This window comes from Microtus pennsylvanicus, chromosome 3, assembly GCF_037038515.1.
Source record: "Microtus pennsylvanicus isolate mMicPen1 chromosome 3, mMicPen1.hap1, whole genome shotgun sequence".
Classification (NCBI taxonomy): Eukaryota; Metazoa; Chordata; class Mammalia; order Rodentia; family Cricetidae; genus Microtus; species Microtus pennsylvanicus.
In genome coordinates this window covers 62,246,272-62,267,143 of record NC_134581.1, presented here as the reverse complement: position 1 = coordinate 62,267,143, position 20,872 = coordinate 62,246,272, and the positions used below count along the sequence as shown (strand labels likewise).

The 20,872-nt window shown below is 51.5% G+C and overlaps 1 protein-coding gene across 3 annotated transcripts in view; it reads right to left on the bottom strand.

Annotated features, from left to right (window-relative positions):
• Positions 1-7,304: 7,304 nt before the first annotated feature.
• Positions 7,305-20,872, bottom strand: part of Cd276 (CD276 molecule) — a 31,521-nt gene continuing 17,953 nt past the window's right edge. For all 3 annotated transcript variants that reach the window (XM_075965719.1, XM_075965722.1, XM_075965721.1), the window contains exons 3-8: positions 19,537-19,875; positions 17,779-18,075; positions 13,461-13,595; positions 11,398-11,439; positions 10,044-10,079; positions 7,305-8,790 (exon numbers count right to left, since the gene is read on the bottom strand). In XM_075965719.1, the coding sequence (XP_075821834.1) occupies positions 8,768-8,790; positions 10,044-10,079; positions 11,398-11,439; positions 13,461-13,595; positions 17,779-18,075; positions 19,537-19,875 (872 nt within the window). In that variant the 3' untranslated portion in view covers positions 7,305-8,767. The remainder of the gene's footprint in view (positions 8,791-10,043; positions 10,080-11,397; positions 11,440-13,460; positions 13,596-17,778; positions 18,076-19,536; positions 19,876-20,872) is intronic.

The following is a 20,872-nucleotide window of genomic DNA, read 5'->3' as shown; positions in this document are numbered from 1 at the left end:
CATCCTTCCTCTGAGCTGAACCACACACAGCAGAGATGGGGACGGTCCTTTCAGACTAGCTGATGTTCCCAGAATGTTTTATGCTCTCCTTGGTCCTTCTCTCTCACACTCCTACCCAGTGCACGCACCTATCCAAGACCACCACCGCATGAGAACCCTTACAGGACCCAACAGAGCACCATCCCTAAAAGACCCTAAGCCCAGGGCCTGCTTCATTCCACACACAGGCAGGGAGGATCCTCCTGGGGCCTGGAGAGGTCAGTAGCCTGCTGGAGAGGTCAGTAGTTCCTCCTTAGAGGAACGACAGGAATGGAAGTCCAAAGACCGTCTTTGATGATGCTCCACTCCTCAAGAAAGCTTTCTTCCCCGAGGCCGAGCCAACAAGGCAATTAAACTCCAAGAGTGTAGAATCGATCTGCAGGTCAAGAAATGACATTGATTCGTGTGCTGGTTCTCCTGGGGCCATGGCTGCTTCTCTCAGGTGCTCAGATCTCTGACTGTCACCTTTGGCTGAGCAGTGGGCTTTCTGCTCCCTCCAGCCACTCTTCAGCTCCCACTATCTGACTGTGCGTGCGTGTTACCTCTATCAAGTTCCCTAATGCCTCCTGTTTGCCCACCTCTATCAAGTTCCCTAATGCCTCCTGTTTGACCTGGCTTTGCCTGACTCTATCAGGGCAGATCTGCCCATTCATACTGGAATGTGCCGGTCATGTGGCCCCAGGAAGGCTCTGCCCATTTCAGTCCTTTGGGGAAGAGGGGTGCTTGCTGACCCCATTTTCCAGCAGCAGCCTACAAGGACACAGAAAGATCAGTACTCAGCTCCTGCGGGAACAGCGCAGGTGATCCCATCACAGGAAGCGGGAGTGGGCCATCAGCCTTCTGGCGCCTTCTCTGGTAAACAATAATAATAATAATAAAAAGAATTATTTGCAATTACCATGTCAGTTGTTTCTGGGTAAATAAAGGGCTTCTAAAAGATTTCTCAAGCAGCTTATTCCTTTAAGTAGGTTAAGGGCCCTTCGTAGTCTCATTTGCATTATTCATTGCTGGGAAATCCTTTTTTTCATGGAGATTGCAGAAGTAAACTCCAGCCACAGTCAGTCGGTTCAGAGAACTGAATTAATGTGGTCTGGGTCCATCTGGAGAAGGGTGGAGCTGGGGGGTGGTGCACAGTCTAGACCAGCTGCTGGGGCGGGGGCGGGGTGTCTCTGGGAAAACAATAGGCAGCCCTTTGTGTGGCTGGGAAACACTGAGTGCAGAGCTGGGTTGGGAAGGATGGGGGGAGAGTATAGAACCAGAACAAGCAGAGAAGGGAGGGCAGGTGCTGGATGAGCCTGGGTGAATGCTGAGAGACACAGTTCTGTGAATAAGAGACTTATGAATCCGAGCCAGGCTGCTTCAGCCACTCTGCCCTCTTGTCCTTCATGATCACCCCTCCATTCCCTCGGTATTGCCCCCCAGATGGAAGGAATATGGTCTCTCTATATACTGCTCCAAGGTCTGAGTGCTCAACCCAGGCCACTAACACACTCTCTTGCCAGGCTGACCCAGATCTTCCTGGACACAGCCCACAGGACCCGCAGAAGAACAGAAGACAGACACCAAGGAAATCTGCACTCTGGCCATGCCTCCCAGGGCATTAAGGTCCTGAGCCTAATCTCCTAAGGAGGCCAAGCCACCTCTACAAGCTGGCCAACATCATTAGCAGTGACAAGGACTTGGATGCAGTTGCAAAAAGCATAGAGACATGGGACTGGAGAGATGGCTTTGCCATTAAGAGCACTTGCTGCTCTTTCAGAAGATTGAGTTCAATTCCCAGCACCATCCCTCTTCTGGACTGTGTGGGCATCAGGCACAACAGTGGTACACAGACATACGTGCCAGAGGAACAAGAAACAGTGCATCCACTGGGCTGGAGAAATGGTTCGATGGGTAAAGTCCCTGCTGTGCAAGAGGAGGACCTAAGTTCAGATACCCAGAACCCACATAAGAAGCTGGACATAGGAAAGCATGCCTATAACCCCAGCCCTGGGAGAGGCAGAGACAAGTAGGTCCCAGGAGCTTGCAGTCTAGCCCCAAAGAGCAAGTTCCAGGTTCAGCGAGAGATCCTGCCTCAAAAAATAAGGTGGAGAACAATTAAGGAAACTACTCTGAAACCACCCTCTGCCGCTTGTGCATGCATGGCTAAACACACCTACATGCACACGAGTACATACATACATATAGTTACAGACACACACACACGAATGCATTGCTTCATTAGTAGCAATTCCACTGCACTGCTTTAGCAAATAAGGCTTTGTAAACAGGTAGGCCTCTCTTCCTTACCTCCAACAGTAGGAGCAACACAGTACAGGGACTTTCATGGCGGGGATATAGTAACACAGGGCCTGGATGTAATTAGGCCAAACACCTGGATCTGGGAGCATACTGACCTTGAACCATGAACCTTGATGGCAAGTCTGGAGCCTAAGGAGGAACTAGGCCTGCAGGAAGTTGAAGGGGGCGGAGGCCAGTTGGAGTGGTAAGAGCCAGAGAAGAGAGACACTAAGCTTAGTCAGTCTGGCTAGTGTGGGTCTATAGTACAGTGGGGACCCCAAGATACTCTGGAGTAGGGCCACCTCTATGATAAGGGTCAGGAAGAGAGAGAAGGCTACTTCCCTAATAGTGTGGGCACAGGCTCACAGACTGACAATTGCTTACAGGAGGGAGACAGATGGTTCCTCCCCATGCTGAGCATACAGTGCTGGAGAGAGGAGGGAGCCAGAATCAGTCACGTGACTGTGCACATCTGGAGGCCCAGGAGGGTGACACGAGAGAGACCCAGAGGGAGGAAGTAGAAGTGGGAAGGAGACCCCCATCTGCTATCAGAACGCTGAAGGGACTTGGCCATCACGCATGGCACCACATCCCTCTTCTCTCCAGGGCCTGGATCTGACTGGTGACAGGAACGTGGGGTTTCTGCTAACCTCCTGGGCCCCACAATGCATTTGACCACTTCTGCTGGTCTTCCTTACTCCAGTTTTCTGAGCTTCTGGCCACTGGAAAACAAGGATCCCTTGGTCAGCTACCATGGCGACAGAACAGCTGGCTTGCCTTGGTGCCTCCTCTCAAAGCTCAGGGGTCTCTCTCAGAATTCCATTTTGCATTAACTTGCGAAGTCTGGTTAGAGCCCCAAGAGGAGAACACGCATCAGCTGTTCAGCAGTGACCTCAACCAATTGCATCAGAACTTCTGGGGACGGAGCCCAAGCACCAGTGTTACTAAAACCTCCCTAAGTGATTTCAGTGAGCAGCCAGAGTCCGCTGGACTTAATGGGGCCTGGAGCTTTGTCGCTGGCGCATCGTGTTCAGGATCAAGAAGGTTGCTCTCTTAGGAGTGGATACATATGAGCTCAGCCAGGGCTTCAGTCTGGAAAGGACAATAATAAAACGTGTTTTGAGGAGGGCAAAGGGAAGTTTGGGGGTGGGGATGTTTTGCAGCACAGATGTTTGGGAAAGGTAGGAGGCAAAGATCACAACCTTTCCATCTAAGGGTTAGGGTCTGTCTACCCCATGAGATCTAGATTTCCCCCTGCTCCAAAACGCCCTGCCTCATTTGTGATGAAATAATGTCATCGGAAGACCCTGGAGCTGGTGGAGCCAAATGGCAGGTTATGAATGCCTTGGGATTTAGTGCGGGCAGATGATTGCACTTCCCCCAGGCATCTGAATCCAAGATGCTGATAAGCCTTCCCATCAATTATGGCCAAGAGTTCTGCACTCAGAGCCCAGCCTGATATATTCAGGCCAGAGGTCTGCATCCACATATCTAGTGGGTGGGTAGACATATTTGCCCAGGTTCAAGAGCCCAGAAATGGACACAGCTCCCCAAAAAATGCTGAAGAGTTCAGAGCAATAACAGAAAGAGGCAGCCACAAGTCCTGGACACTGATTTAGAATCTACTTTGCTAGTGACCCTGTATTCTCCTCTTGCACGGGCCCAGCTGGAAAGGCAGCTCAGACAGCAGGCAGCTCCACCAGCGTTTCAGATGAACTCAGAGAACCAGGGATGTAGCTCCTCAACAGTGCTTGTTTGGCATGCGTGGAGCCCTGGGTGCTATTCCCAGCACTGTATATGGTGGTTACAGTGGCGCACACTGTAATGCCAGCACCTGAAGGCTAGAAGCAAATTCAGAAGTTTGAGGTCATCCTTGGCTATACAGTGAACTTGAGACCAATCGAGGATACAAAATGTTCTGCCCCTGCAACCCAAATAAAATAAAAGGTGCCTAGCAATCCCATGTGCAGAACCTCATGGTATTGAAACCTGTATTAGTTGTGTCCAAAGTACAGGAACTGTACTTCTAGATCAAGCACTAGGAGCTACCACCTCTCTGCTTACAAGGAATGAAGGAAATCTTTGCTAGAAGCTAGATACAAAATAACATCACTGTCTATTCAGCTACTAAGTTCAAGAAGTAGGGCTAATTCACCCAGAAAGCAGCCAGATGGTACCCCTGGGTGGGGCTGTTGCCTGCGGAAGGACATAAGGGAACTTTGTGGGGTTCCAACATTGTTCTAGATCTTGATCAAAGTAACAGTGACACTTGTGTAAAGAATCCTGAACCCACATACTGAGGAGGAGCAAAATTTAGATGCCGGATGTGTCGAGTATCAGTGGAAAGAGAAAAGAGGAAGAAGGAAGAGACTTGGGAAATGGTAAAGAAATTCAGGAAATGTTTCAGAATAACTATGTCACCTGGAGAAAAGTCTGGAAGAAAAGCAAATTGTAGCTGGTCAGTGGTGGCGCACGCCTTTAATCCCAGGACTCAGGAGTCAGAGACAGGCAGATCTACGTAGACCACCCTGGTCTACAGAGCAAGTTCCAAGACAGGCGCCAAAGTTACACAGAGAAACCCTGTCTCAAAAAACAAAAAAAAAAAAAAAAAAAAAAAAAAAAAAGAAAAAATAAATAAAAAATCAACCATTTGCCTGAGTGGAGGACAGTGGGAGAACAGCCCAGTTCTCCACCTCTGTGTTTGCCTCTGTCCTATCAGCGCCCAGCACGCCTACGAGGCACCCCAGCCTGGCGCCTGCTTCTCTACAGAGCCCCTTGAGGAGTTTTGGTTTCTCAGGACAACACTGGCTTCGTGGCGCAGCTTAAGACTTGGCTTCACTGGCTGGAGAGGTAGCTCAGTGGGTAGAGTGCCATACAAGAACAAAGGCCAGAGTTCAGATCCCCAGAACCCTCATAGAAGGGTCGCCTATAATCAGTCTCCTGGGGCAAATGTCCTAAAAGCCTGGCTGAAATGGTGAGCTGTTACCCTGCCTCAGAAGATAAAGTGGAGCGTGATGGAGGACGACAGCAGATGCCAGCCTTGGGCCTCCACATGTGAGCACGCACAGGTGTGAACACACATAGACACACACGTAAGGGGGGAGGGGCTTTGCATCTGGAGCTCTAGAAATGGCTCTGCTCGGAATCTCCGGAGTCTCTGCTCATGGACTCCCAGGTTCCCATTCAATATCCACATCCTGGAACTGAACAAGGCCAAGTGCTACTCTGGGAACAGCCCATCCCAAGCCATCATTCAACTCTATATGCAAGCAGAACCATCTGTAACAAGCTATTAGAAGAGCCGGGGACTCAGGGCCCTGTCCACACCATTCCGACTCTTCCTGTTCCCTCCCCATGCGTGACTGAGTGGCCAGATCCAGGTTACAAATGGTGTGAGGGGCGAATTCCGGTCACACCTCCAGCCAGGCAAGCGAACCCTTGCTCTGTCCTCTCTTTAATATGAATGTGACACCTGCAGGCTACAGCTTGTCTCACTGTGAGAATTATTTCTCCATTAAAATGCAGGAATTGGAGCTGTGCCCAGGAAGGGCAGCTAAAAATACTGCTCTCCAAGGCACCTGCCATCAGGGGCCTCAGTGGCCACTTCCCTCACCCTCAGCTTCCAGGCCCATCCCACACCCGCTAAGTCTCTCCTCAAGCACAGGATATCGTCACATCTGACCCTCACCTCAGCCTGACAGGAAGAAAAGACACCAGCTTTCTCTCTTCATGCAGATGGGAAAACAGGGGCAGATCGTTGGCCCAGGGTCGCTGCACATCCCACCAAGTCAGCAGTAGCGTGGCAGGGAAGTCTCAGTCAGCCGTCACAGGTGCCCAGCTACTTTCTCTATCGCTCTTGCCCGAACCTCACAATGAACCTCCGAACCTCCAAAGCTGTTGTCCAACCCCAGGTGGGACTGAGGTCCAGGGAGGGGACCTCACAAAGGCACCGAGAGTCAGGGGAGGCAGAGCTTTGAGATTTCAAAACCCACCTAAGAGCACCAGTGTAAGACTTCAAACAAGGCAGATCTTTTTGTTACCGGAGCCTTCAATTTTATAACAAATCCTCCAGTTTAGGTTGTTACTGTTTTAAGACAGGATCGCAGGTAGCCCAGGCTGGTCTCGAACTCAGAACGTAGGTCAGATGACCTTGAACTCTGATCTCCCTGTTTCCAGCTCCTGAGTGCTTAGAATATACATGTGCAATACTATGTCCCGTTTACACAGTGCTGGGCATCAGGACCACGGCTTTATACATGTTAGGTAAACACCCTGCCAACAGAGCTACACATCCCCGGTCCCAAATCACCGAGTTTGTAAAGAATGTCACCCGCTTTTCGTGCAGGACTCTTCACCCTATTCAGTAAAGAAATCCTCAGTGTTGAGATTTGAGGGATATGGTCATGGTAGTTGTGGAGCAGGAGTAAAAAAAAGCTCAGTAGCCCGAGCCCCACAGCAGCGCAGCCTCCTATCCACGGCTCGGGGTACTCTGACAAGGCCTCGTGCTGAAGCTATTTCCCGAGGGAAAGGGATGCAGGACATTTTGCAGGCTCCCCTGTCCCTGAACCTGGTTCCCTGGAAATTAGTTTGTCCTCCAAGTTCACTATCCCCTCAGACCTCCTAAGTGGAAGGTCTCCAGAAGTGAGCCCAAAGGTCAATATCCTGCTCCGTGTCACAAAGCAGAGCCAGATCCTGGGCTATTCCACATTCCACTGGGGTCAGCCAGGAACGGTGTGCATGCTCATTCCTCTATAGCAGCTGCTTCCTCCTGCCTCTCTGCCTCTTAGGGTTTTTTTATTTGATTGGTTTTTGTTTGTTTTTGTTTTTCTCCTCAACTTGACAGAAGCATGAGAAGAGGAACCACAGTGGAGAAAAAGCCTTCATGGTAAGGTAGGTAGCCCTATCCCAGCCTGAATGCCCAGGACGGATTCCTCCCCTCTAGCACCAAGCCGCCCTACTGTTCGCACACATCACAGGCAAGAAGCTATTGAAAGACAAAGGCATTTATTTCTCCCACAGTGCACCCCGTTAACAGAGTCCCAGATTTACTTCTTATTTTATTTTTGTTTTGTCTTTTGAGATGGTTTCTCTGTGTTGCCCTTGTTATTCTGGAACACGCTCTGTGGACCAGTCTAGCCTCAAACTCAGAGATCCTCCTGCCTTTGCCTTCCGAGTGCACCCTGACGCCTGGCCAGAGTCCATGTAGATTATCCTCACATTCTTTAGTCCTGGGGTGGGAGAGATGCCTTCAAGGGGACACCAGAAGTTCTGCTCTGCAAGAAGCCAGGGCTGTCAGAGACAAGCCAGCTACAAGCCCCAGCTCCAGAATAGCACCATGGTAAGGAGCAGTCCTTTCTTGTCCTCGGGGGCTCCAGCTGTTGAGACGGTCCCAGTATGACATAGGCTGCTGCCCCGATCCAGGTCGGCATGGCTGTGGCCACTTGCCTTTCAGTCCACATCTAGAAAAATTCTAGAAACACCCAGTTCTCCAAGTATGGCAAAGGGCTGTGCTCTCTCCTGGTTTCTGCCCCTACTCAGAGACAGTGTGGGCTGAGAGTGAGGTATCCAGAAACTGTGGGCACAGATGGGTACAATAGGGAACCATTTTCCAGCTGGAAGCTGAGGTCTCGAGGGAAACGGACTCTGATTTTGCTGTAGGACCTTGGCACCCAGTTCAGCACTGATCCCTATGATGGCCCTACAGACGTTAATTTAACTAAGAAAGTAAAAGTAACAAAGATTTCAAACTTGGGAAAGCAGAGGGATGAAGGCTGACCCTCTGAGGGGCTCTGAGAACCAGGGCAACCAGTACCTGCTTCCTGTGGGGAGAATGGGCACAGCCCAGGGCAGCCAAGGACACCATGCAAGGCAAGTCTGTACGTGGTCCAGCACGTACAGCTGCAAGTATCACTGTACCTGTGTGTGTTGAGGAGCGATAAGTGAGCTGTATCAGGGCCTTGGGAAAAACCAAGAGATGACTGTGCAGCTGGCTTCAGATAAAGATGGCAGGGGTTCATCTGAATCGTTAGTTATGTGCCTTGGAGACCAACAGCAGTTACACAGTCTGTGTGACTTTGGAGGAGCAAGGAGGTGGGGTGGTTTGTGTGTGTCCATAAGACATAAGGCCGAAGGAAGGCTCATGTGTGGTGTAACTGGAGAAACAAGGCCACCGGATGACTCTAGAGGAACAACGAGGTGGAGCGGTCTGTGTGTCGCGTCCTTAAGAAATAAGGCCGCAGGATGGTTGCGTATCGTGTCACTGGAAAAATAAGGCTGCAGGCTGATGGGAATCGAGTCCATCAGAGAAATAAGGCTGTGGGTGGCCTAGGTACCACATCCTTTGAAGAATGGTGTGGAGCAGAACCCATGCGTTGGGGGTGGGGCTCACACTGAAGTTCAACACAGCCAGAGAGTAGGTTCCCCACCTGGGAAAGGCAGCAGCTCCCAGTCAGGCTATTTCTTGTCCATCATCTGCATTTCATGGTAGGATGAAAGAAAAAGGGGAAATGCGTTAGAAGCTGGAAGTTCTATTCCTGGGAATACATCCAAAGTCACTTACCCAGGTCAGGGGTGTGTGCCCCTAACCTGTGCACAGGACAGATAGAATAAGGAGTGTGTCTTCTTACACTGCTATGCTGGAGGCCAGTATGTACACAGGAACCAGGTAAGACAGTCACTCCACACACTCCCTCCTACTGGCCTGCTTGGTCCATCTGACTCACCCTTCAAGGCCTGGCCCAATTCCCTCCCCTGGCAGGGCGCCTCTTCCCATCCTAATGACCTGGAGAGTAATGTTGCAGGGAACCTTCTCCCTCTGACCTTGCCTCCCTATGGAAGAGCATTCAAATCTGACACCCCTGGCCCTGCTCCACATCCCAGCTTGCACTAGCAGTTTAGAAGGCTTTGGGTATGTGTGGCCTTGCTCTTCTCCCTTCCTTTGGGTTCTGCCTATGTCCTCAGGAAAGGAACTGTCATATCCTGTGTCTGCAGTCATCCATCTTGGACACAGACTAAAGTCAAGGTTCACCTATGGGGTTACTCTGGGTAGCAACTCTCTTCAGCTGATATTCTCATCAGCAGGGCTTCACTCTTCTGCGCTCACTGTTTCCCAATGACAGGGGGATGGATCTCTCATTTCCTAGGCTTCCTAATAAACCCGCGAACGTGAGTAATGATGACTGCTGTACCGACTGGCCACCTCCTATGCACCAGAAACGTGGCCGCCCAGACGAAAGCTACGTTTCTAGGCTCACCCGAGAAACAGGTCACGTGACTAGGTTCTGTCCAATGGGATGTATCTAAAGTGACAGCAGCTATTTTTGGCCAAGCCCTAGAAAGATGTTCCCTGCCCTCCTTCTCATCCCTTGCCTCTGGAGGGGGCATGGCAGCCACGGTAGCAACCCCTTGGACCCAGGGATGGAGGCTTCATGTTGCAGGGGACAGAATCCAGGCCCCAGGCTACCTGCAGCTTTCAGACCATCAGACAGGAGAGGCAGAACTGCCTGGTATAGGTAAGCCTGTGTCTGACATCTGGGTCCTACTGGAGCAGCTGGGACCAGGGTTCCTCTACCCTCCACTATCTCAGCAGGGGGTGAGTGAGTGCTGTTCTTCTTGGGGGGACACAGGTCAGCAGCAGAAGGGTGATGATGGCTGCCCCACTCCCCAGCTTCCTACACAGACACACAAACACACACATTCCATTTCAGGTAATAATATAGCTTTACCTTCTTTGTTTTCAGAGTGTTTCAGAGGCCGCAGAGCTGAAAAAAAAAAGGGAAGGAGCATGTGATGAGAGAGGAACCCCAGGGAGGCAGGCAGAGGAAGAAGTAAGGGTGAAGACACAGAAGGAATGGGATGAGATGGGCAGGCTGGGGGCACCATCACAGTGCCAGGGGAGGAGCCCCTGACAGCCATCCCAAGCCTCAGTCCCACCTCCACTGTCTCTGAATAAGTCCCGTGTGTCTTTTCTCTCTGAGCCTCTGTTTCCTGTTACTACAGACAAGCACCCGTGCCCAGACAAGCTGGAGATGGGGCAGCACACAGAGCCCAGATCATAAATGAGGTGAAATAAGGACCAAGGGAGGCTGGCATGGTTGCTGGTGCCTCCAGAGGCCCAGGGTCACGTGGCCTAGAGGCTAACTCTCCAGCCCATCCTCTCTCCCTTCCTCCCTCCCCCTGCCAACATCTGTCTCTAAGCATGAGACATGGGGCCCGATCCCAGGCTCATCGCCACGCCTGCCACACACACACACACACACACACACACACACACACACACACACACACAGGCGCCAACAGGTGGGTGGTGATTTACAGCAGCCCCAGGCATCGCTCCCGCCCTTCCTTCTACTGGGTAGGGAGGGCACTAGTGTCAACTGGAGCAGGCCAAGATGGTCCGTGGAAAACCTGCCTTTCTCAGCCTGGTTACTCCTGGTCCTGCAGCTCTGGGGCACCAGGACCTCAGTACCCGCCCTAGGACCAGATCTCAGCCAAGGACCCCCTGCAAAGCACCTGCCTCTCTGGGCTCTGGAGAGAGCTTTGGAACAGCTCTCAGGTGCCATTAGAATAGGGCCAAGATGGTAGTTTACAGGTGAGACCTGGAAGCCCAGAGCGAAGCACTTCACCGAAGTTGCACAGCCTAAGAACAGGGCAGCTGTTTGCTGGATCACGACAGGGCGCCACTGCAAGCTCTGAACAAGACATCAGCCGTGGTACTGCTTTCTATAGAGATTATCTCATTTAACCCAACCCAGAAAAGCCTAGAGACCTGTTCTCATGCCCACATATGGGAAAAATAGGCCAAAGAGACAGTTATTTGCCGAGGGCTCCTTTGTTTATTATAAGAGACTGCCTCTCTCCTGAAGCCCTCCTCTCCTCCCACTCCTAGAAAGTTCTCAGTTGGTATAGTCCTGATGGACAGGTTAGGGTAGGCAGGAGATGCCTGTGGCAGTCCAGTACTCTACCTCCGGACCCTTTCTGGTTTGGGGGCTCCATCAGAGGGTATTTCATGCAAATCTCAGAGCATGAAGTCCTGTTCTCCTGTCCCTGGTGCCTCCCAGTGAAGAAGGCCAGACTCACCTGTCTTGGAGCCTTCTCCATCCCCGTCCTGGTCCTCAGCGCCTAGAAGGATGAATAACACTTTCTCAGTGTTTGCATTCCCACACTTCCACACCTGGCTGAGCAAATGTGACTTCTGGTCGGAATGCTTGAGACCAGAGCAGAGCTGAACCTAGGACAGAGCGGAAGGGCCCAGCAGAAAGTCCAGCACTCCTCTGGCCAGGGACCATTTATCCAGCTTTCTACACACTGGGCCTAGCGCTTCGCATACCCACTCACTTGCCACCAGTCGACATCACCACATCTGCCCCCCACTTCTGTTATGTTTTGTATGTGTGGGTGTATGGTGTGCGTATGTGCACATGTGTGTACATGCGCACCAAAGCCAGAGGTTGGCATCAGGTGTCTTCCTCAATCACTCTCCACCTTATCTGAAACGGGGTTCCTCACTGAACATGGAGCATGCTGACTGAGCTAGACTTGCTGCCCAGAGAATATCAGCGGGCCTCTTGTCCCCCTAACCCCAGTGTTCCAGAAGCAAGCTGCCACGCCAGACTTACGAGGGTGCTGGGGACCCAAACTCAAGTCCTCATGCTTGCACAGCAGGTCCTTTACTGACAATCATCTCCCCGTCTCTCCATACCCCACTTCTGTCTGTCTGCGCATCCTCTACCAGCCTCGTACAGCCCAATTAACCATCCAAGTCACAAGCATCACTTACCCACACCAGACCAAACTCCCCGCACTTCCTCCTCAAGCCTACTCTCCTTCCAGCCTCTACTCCCGTCTGCTCATGTGCCACCCACCAATGTCCACCCACTAATACCAATTCGTAACCCCCTCCCCCAGCAGATAGTAGTATCCGAGGAAGACACACACTCTCTTGACACACAAGCTAAATGCTCACAAGGCCCTGAACCTTTTCTCACTCACAGACACACTCATCCCTTGCCACACTGCATGCAGCCTTACACACTACCATCTTCATGACACATCACACTCTTGTTTACACCCATCTGCCATGTTCACGCACGGACAGGCAGGTTTTACTGATTCACAGAGGACAATTAGCCACGAGGACTCAGGCTATGGTCCTCTGTGTACCCCCTTCCTGTTCATTCTGTCACAGACACAGCAACTGCTGTGTTTGAAAGTCTGTTCCCTCCCAAATGCACACTGAAATCAGCTGCCATCCAACAGTGTCAAGGGGCGTGACTTGTGGGCTGGAGAGTTGGCTCAATAGTTAAGAGCATTGTCTGCTTTTGCAAAAAACAAGATTCTGTTCTCAGCACCCACATGGCGAGTGTAATAATAATCTGTAACCACAGTTCCGTGCATACATGCAGGTAAAACGTACATACGCAAAAACTTTAAATTTAAATTTTAGATTAATTTTATTTTATAGAGGTGACACTTCTAAGGGGTGACTCTTGCAGATGGCACTGCCACTGTGACCTTTGCCCTCTCATTTTCCACCATCTAACAATCAGCAAGGCCTCAGCAGATGCTGGTGCCTGGATATGGTACTTACTTTGTGCCTGTGTCTGTGTGTGTTGTATTCGTGCATGCCTGTTCACATGTGTGTGGTTGCCCATGTGGGCATGCACGTATGCGGAGGCCCAAGGCTGACAGCAGGAGGTTTTCTTAATCATGCTCCCTGTTATCCATTAAAGCAGGGTCTCTCAATCGAAACCAGAGCTTACTGATTTGGCTAGTCTAGCTGATCAGTTTGATCAGGGGAAGGCCTTTACTTCTTCTTCTAAATGCTGGAATTGCAGACAAGCTGCCATGCCCACTAGATATTTAGGTGGGTGCTAGGGTTCCAAACTCCAGCCTTCCTTCTTCTATGGCAAGTGATTTCTCTGTTCTCTGCTACCTGGATACGATACTCCAAGCTTGAGAAACTCAAGCCAGTAAATTTCTGTTTTTTATTCGATCCTGTCTCAAGTATTCTCTTACAGCTGCACCCAAGAAACTAAAACAGTGACTTGCCTTAAGACATGTGGACATGTATGCACATGTGCATACCTGCATGTACACACACACACACACACACGCACACGCACACGCACACACACGCTTACCTTCATTCTCCTCTTCGCAGCTCTGCTTGATCTTTCTCCAGCACACAAAGGCCAGGGCCACCAGCAGTACCACAAGGCAGACAGAGAGCCCCACAGTCACCCACAGAGCCTCAGGGGGGAATGTCATAGGCTGCCCTGGAAGAAGACAGAAGGATGAGACCATCTTGTTCCGAGGTGTGAACAGGGGCTCCTAGTCACTGTGCCCCACTGAGATGAATGAAGCTCACTCAGGCTCCTGCGGCCATAGCTCCATTCACCCTACCAAACCCTGCCACTGTGGCTATGGGTGATGGAAACATGCCTCAGAAGGGAGGGGGTGGAGCCAACAAGACTGAAGGTGACTAGTGACCACGGATAGGGCCCCACTGACCAAGGATAAGCTTTCTGTCTTCTAAGAGTGGCTTAAAGATCTCTAAGCTGAACAAGCATCCAGTCTCCCAGCTTTTCTGTGTGATGTCACCACAGGGAGTCCCACTTCAGCCATTCTCTGCAGAGATCCTGACACCTGCTGGCCTCTGCCCATCCCCTGTCATTTTCCCTTCCTAGCAGGGGTTCCCAAATTCCCCATCTGGCTTAGGAATCATCTCTCCAGAGGCTTCCCTGGTGGTTGCATTCCCATCTGGCTTACATCATCCTGAGGGTCTGACATCATCCTGAGGGTCTTACATCATCCTAAGGGTCCAACATCAGCCAGCTACAGCCCTGGAGCCAGGGTGTGGCCTGTTTTTGACAATCCATGAGCTACTATTCGCTTTTATTTTGTAAAAAGTTACAAAAAGAAAAGAGAAAGAAAGGAAAGGAAAGGCAAGAAAGGAGAAACACAGAAGAACAGAAAGAAAAGCTTCAGGGCTCTGGAGAGGCGACTCAGCTGGCAGACTGCCTGCTAGAATACAAGAAGCCTGGGGTTCAGTTCCCAGCATGACATAAACTAGCCATGGATTCCCATGCCACCTGTGCCCCAGAACTAAGGAGGTAGAGATGGGAGAATAAGAAACCTAAGGTCATCCTCATTGCATACTGAATGCAAAGTCCACTAAGACAATGAGATGCTGACAATAATAAATAAACAGACTAATAAACAAACAAACAAAATCAGCAGCTTTCAGAAAAGTGGCACGTGGCCCACAAAGTGGGCACATGGCCCATAAGGTATTCATTCTCTGTCTCATTACAGAAAGTGTGACTAGTTCTAAACACAGATAAGGGCTAAGCCACTCAAGGACTCGTACAGATCTGGGGGAGCCTTACCAAGGGAACATTCACGTGCAGCTCTGAGGCTGCCCCCGTTGGATACCTCAGGTCAAGAGAATGAGTGAGGCCGAGGAGCTCAAGGTGGGGCTGAGGCCAGCAGCTGCCCTAAGCACAGCCCACAGGACTCCAGCATAGATGCCACCCTCGCCTAGAGCCACACTGGCTGCTGGGCAAAGCCTTGGCCTTGGAGGGGGAAAAAACCTCTAACAAAGACAGCTGATTCCTTTTGCCCTCTGGGGGCAGCCTGCAGCCAGGGCATCAGCAGCCTCTGGAGTACACAGGCAGCGGGGCCCTGCACCTGAACCTGCAGAGGCCCAGACCCAGAGGAACTGGGGTAAGTCCTTGCAGCAAATACGCGTTCCATAAGTATGGGCTGGGGGCAGGGCACGCGGCTGCTCTGGACCCTGGAATCTGAAGAAGCCATCACCCAGGAGAGCAGGAACAGGAGCGGAAGGCCACAGCGAAGGCCGACAGCTAGAAGGCCAGCCCAGAGCACTTATGAGAGACCCCTGGAAATTTCAAGATAGGGTTCCTGCAGCAATGGACAGGGCAGAGCAACAGAAATGCCCAAGGGACTCCATGCCTCCCTGAAGAACCACAGGCAGCTAGTGGTTGCTAGGGGAGGGAGAGACATTTTCTTCAGCGACAGAGCCCCATGACAAAGTGCCCAAGCTCCTCTAAGCGATCCCGCACATGTGCCCCTGTAAGCAATCCTAACCAAAGTCACTGTGTCCCAAAGAATAGACAGTAAATGGGAGGGGGACACCAAGATGGGTCAGCTGGTAAAGAGTCTTCTGGGACTGCCTGATGACCTAACGTGCTAGCCCAGAGCCTTTGGGGAAGGGGAGAACCGATTCCCAAAAGTTGTCCTCTGACCTTTGTCTACACACACAGTAAATAAGGCTTTAAAATAATGAAAGTAGGAGGGGACTAGCTGGGCAGAAGAAGGGGATCAGCAGGAAAGAAAGCGGGACGTGAAATGGTATTAAAGGTGACTATCATCAAAATGCATTATACACACGCATGAAATATCACAAGGAATCTATTCAATATCTAATTAGTATAAGCTAATTACTCAAAGGGAAAATCTCCCCGTGCTCGCCCCTAAACTGCCTGAAACACTGCCAGACTTCCTTCGTGCCTCTAGCGAAGGACACTGTCAGCTGGGGCTCAGACCTATATCTCCAGTTCTCGCTCCAGAAAGCCCTCTCCAGAGAGGCCTGGCACAGCATTCAATGTCACTCACCCCCATCAGGTGGAGGGAGAGCAGCTAGAGGACTGAGCTTCGAAATCCCAGAATGCTGTACAAGGCAGAGCTGCCCGAAGCAAAATGCAGGCCAAGGGCTCCAAGGCAAGCCAGATCTGTTCTAATGAAAACAGGAGGCCAGCCGCGGGGAGGAAGGGAAACTGGGCTAAGAGGCCAATGCTGGATTCAGATCCCGGCTTGTCTCTTGCTGCAGAATGTGGGAAGCGGGATGCAAAGTGGTCCTCGAATAGAGTTTGGAGAGGGTGGGGACCCTCCAAGCTATGGGCAAATCATGGCCTCTATCACTTGTCCAATTTTCTAAGTGGTGTCTGGCCCCCCAAAATGTATGGAGCCACTGTGCTAGTCTCTGGTCTTGGGAGGAGTCCCTTTTCACTGGGTCTCATCTGAATTGTGCTTGGCAACACAAGCCCAGATGAAATTCTTTCCGTGCTAACTACAAAGGTGTAAAGAATGTTCTCTGAGGTGGGGCGAATGCTCTTTCCACATGCAAGTCCTTGCTTCACAGGGTCAGTGCACAGAGTCCAGCCCACCTGGTGCAAGATGCCATGAGTCCTCTGTCCTCCCTGTCTCACGCCACAGTTCTTGGTCTCTCTTGTGAACAAAGTGATTTAGTGTGTGTGTGTGTGTGTGTGTGTGTGTGTGTGTTCCCACGTGTGTGTGAGGGTACCCACAGAGGCCAGAAAATGGCATGTGACCGCTCAGAGCTCTAGGCATTTGAGAGCCACCTGATCTGGGTGCTAGGATGTGAATTCTTGTCTTCACAATAGAGCAGTCAGTGTTCTTAATCACCGAGCCATCTCTCCAGCCCCGGTGAAATATTTTTTTTCCTATGGTGTTCTCTACAAGGTCAATGTGGTACTTAGGACATGAAGGAACACAGGAAGTGACTCCCTTAGATGACGCATAGACTGGCTCCCTACAGACAAGCCTAAGGTTTACCCAGACACCAGCAACCATTGGAAGTAAAGAGCTGGGTGGGCTGGGGGTGTCGGGCAGAAATTGTGGGATGAAAAGACAAGGACCAGTGATGGACAACCTGCTCTCCTGATCTCAGAGATGTAGGTGGTCCCTGGGAAAGCTCGCACGCCCCTGAGGTAGGACCTAGGGAGCTAGACCTAGCACACAGACCTACCAAAGCACTGAACTGGGACATGTCAGGGACAAATACAGACGGTGACTGCCTACCTTGGTAAGAAGATGAGCCTAAGTCCTCTTTACAGCCTAAAGCACTGGAGGTGCCAACCTGGGCTAGAGCTGACCTGGAAACCAGAGATGAAGTGACTTCTCCAATATTAGAGGTTCAATCTGGCATTGACCACATGGGGGCAGTAGAGACAACTCTGGCTATCTAAGGGCCCAATCTACACAGGGAGGGCTGCCCTTGACCCAGGTGAGTAGGCTCCACCTGGGAGGCCCCACAGTCTCCCAGGGCTTCACAGTTGCAATTCCTTCACACACCAAAGAAGTGTGCGCTGGAAGCAAGACAAACACTCTTGTCTCTAAGCAAGCCTTGCGGCTGCTCCAAAATTCTACCCACCCTCTAGATTCCAGGCAGGTACTTTGCGGTCCATGTAGTAAGAGGCGTAAGAGCTGTGGGAAGCATGTTCAGGAGAGCAAACGCTAGAAATGATTTCCATCAGTTCAAGGAAACAAGGACCTTAAAGACGTCTCACTGGGGAAGCTCTGGGAATGTTTGAAATCGACACCCTAATGAGTGTTTTTATACTGATATTCAGGTTAGGGCCTAGAGAGGAGGTAGCTGCTCCCTTAGTCCTTCCCTGGCTAACCTTCTCCCCTTACCTGTGATGGTGACTGAGCCGTGAGCATCTTGCTGCAACACGGGGTTGCGTACCAGGCAGCTATAGGTACCATTAGCACCCAGCACCACTCTCAGCACGCTGTGGACATCAAACAAGCCCCGCTCATTGGCCATCTGGGATGTGGTCACATTGTCAGTCAAGGGCAGTCCCTGCCCATCCTTCCAGAACACCTCAGCCTCGGGATAGCCCTGGTAGCTGGAGCACGTGATGGTCACCATGTTCCCCGGACGCAGGATCTTATTGGGCTCCAGGGTCATGCTGGGCTTCGAGTAGGGGGCTGGAGGGTGGCAGAGGGGAGAGATCAATAACGGTCAGGTCAAGAGATACAGTGGAGCAAGGACACATGGGCTGTTAGCTAGGACAGCCTGGGGTCCGATGGTGGGGTCAGCAGGGGACAAGCGGGTGGGCTGCATGCAGACTGGGTAAGGGACGGACAATGCTCCCTCCTGGTACTGAACTGCCACCTGCAGGCTAGCAGCAGCACTGACAAAGTCCCGGATGTTCACAAAGCTGCCCTCATCGGCTACATACGTGTGCGCGGTATCCTCAAGAACACATGGCCCTAAGCCAGCAGGTCAGGGGAGAGTGCTGGACCCTGGGATAGTCCCAGCCCTGGTCCCAGCCCGTGGGGAAGCGGCACACCAGCTAGTTAGTGCCCGTCAGTTACCCGATGAGGTTAAACTGTGCCAGGCTGGAGCCAGGCTGGGGGAGGAATGGTCTAGGGTGGTGTCACTGTCCAGCAGGGCCACCACGGATCTTCAGAACCTGGACCTCCAGAATCATGGAGACAAAGCAGTAAGAAAGGACAAGGCCTCTCCAGCTGTTCCGCAGCCTCTTTGACCATCCCAAAATCCAGGCCTTGTTCCTTCCCATTCTCTAGGCAGATCGTTTCAGATCTGACCTCCACAGCAGGCTGGCCTCGTCTGACAAGAGCCATCCCTGGGGTCCAGACTTGGGCAATGACATTGTCAAGCGCTCCAGCAAGAGCAAACCCCTTCCCCATCAGAAGTTCTGTGGCTCTCCTGTCCCGTGGCTTTCTGCTGACCTAGATGCATCTCCATCCTTTCCAGAAATTTCTATAGCCTTGGAGCTGGGGGGTGGGGTGGTCAAGAAGGCCTTTGCTCAGTGACTCCACACTACTTGTGTCCTGCCCATTTTCTCCTATCACTCTCAGCTATCTCCATCGTCTGGGAGACTGAGGATAGGGAACTAACTTCCTTTAACTTCAAATGCAATCGACGGAACTATAACCTCTCTTTAAGGTGCCACTTGAAACCAAAAAATAAAAATCCATGGGGCTTCTAGGGGTTGTCATGGTGACTGACCTGTGCACATGTTACTGCACCACCAGGTTGCGTACCAGGCATCTGTAGGTGCCATTAGCACCCTGCACCAGCCTAAGAATGCTGTGCAAGTCAAATAAGCCACAGTCCTTGGCCAGCCAAAAGGTGGTCACATGATCAATCAAGGTGATCCCTGTCAGAACACTGTGGCCTCAAGGCACACAGGATTGTCACCTCGTCCCCAGGTCGTTGTGGGGCTCCAGAGTCATGCTGGACTTTGAGCCGAAGGCAGGAGGGCAGCAGAGGGCAGGGGTTAGCAGCATCATCAGTGCAGGAGATACAGTGGGAGAGAGGCTGTTAGGACACGAATGAGATCTGTGGGGAGCAGTGTATGAGAGGCCGCGTGCAGAAGAACGGAGCGTGGACGTGGAAGGCGACCCCCTCGCCACACTCACCTGCCACCTGCAGACTAACAGCAGCGCTGTCAAAGTCCCGAATGCTCACGAAGCACGTGTAGCTGCCTTCATCGGTGACTCGGACTCGCTGCAGCCGCAAGGATGCGTTGCCCTGTACCAACAAGTCAGGGAAGAGTGCTGTGCGGTTGGCATAGGCACTGCCTCGGTCCTGGCCCTCAGTGAAGCTGTGTACCAGCTGTTTGGTGTCTGTCAGCTGCCAGATGAGGTTGAGCTGTGACAGACTGAAGCCAGGCTCCAGGGAAAAGGAGCAGCGGAGGGTGGCATCAGAGTCCACCAGGGCCACCACAGGGTCTTCAGAGACCTGGACCTCCACAGCTCCTGGGGGTGAGTCAGAGGGCAGTTAGAGTGGGATTTTCAGGGTCTCTCTCCTTCCCCAGCTATCTCTAGGCTTTGCACAACCTTCCTTTTAGGTCTGTGGCTCAAAGAAAGTTACACATCGGGCTGGAGAGATGGCTCAGCAGTTAAGAACATTGCCTGCTTTTCCAAAGGTCATGAGATCAATTCCCAGCAACCACATGGTGGCTCACAATCATCAGGAATGAAGTATGGTGACCTCTTCTGGCCTGCTGACATACACGCAGACAGAATATTGTGTATATATAATAAATAAATATTTAAAACAAAAAGAAAGTTCCACATCTATGCTCCTCACCGTCAGCAGCTATTCCATCAACAGGAATTAGGAATGCGACAAGGACCGAGACCAGGTCACACCCTAGAGCCTGTTTACATCCTAATAGAAGAGAGAGGCAGTTTGTGATGAACAAAGATAATTATCAGCTTCCATTAGACTATGGGGTGGGGGAGGGTTGGAGAAGTGGGGCTGTGGCCGTACCTCAGTGTTAGAACTCTTGCCCAGTTTTAGATCCACTATGTCCCAAAAAATGAGAGAAAGAAGAGAGAGGAGGGGGGGGGAGAGAGAAGAAAAACAAAAAGAGGAAGTACTATAAAAGAGAAAAAGAGAACAAAAGGGACTTGGCGCCAGGTCCTCTCCACCTGCCGGGTCATTTGCATTTCCCACAATTACATACTATTTGGATAACAAGGCAGGGGTGCCTATAAAAAGTGAACACCTAACGTCCTCAGTGATTTTCTTTGGGTGAGAGAAATTCATGGGTGCTTTTCCTTTGCTTCACTTCCTAAACAGACATACAAGAAAGAACACCCCTGTCTTTAAATGAAGTGCAAAGCATGCGCTCTGTGAAACACAGAGCCTATATAAGTGGGCGCCAGGAAGGGGAGTCAGCAGACAGAAAGGCCCCGAGGTAGGGGTCAGTGAGAGCCTAAGGGAAGGCAACCCATCGGGAAAGCCCTC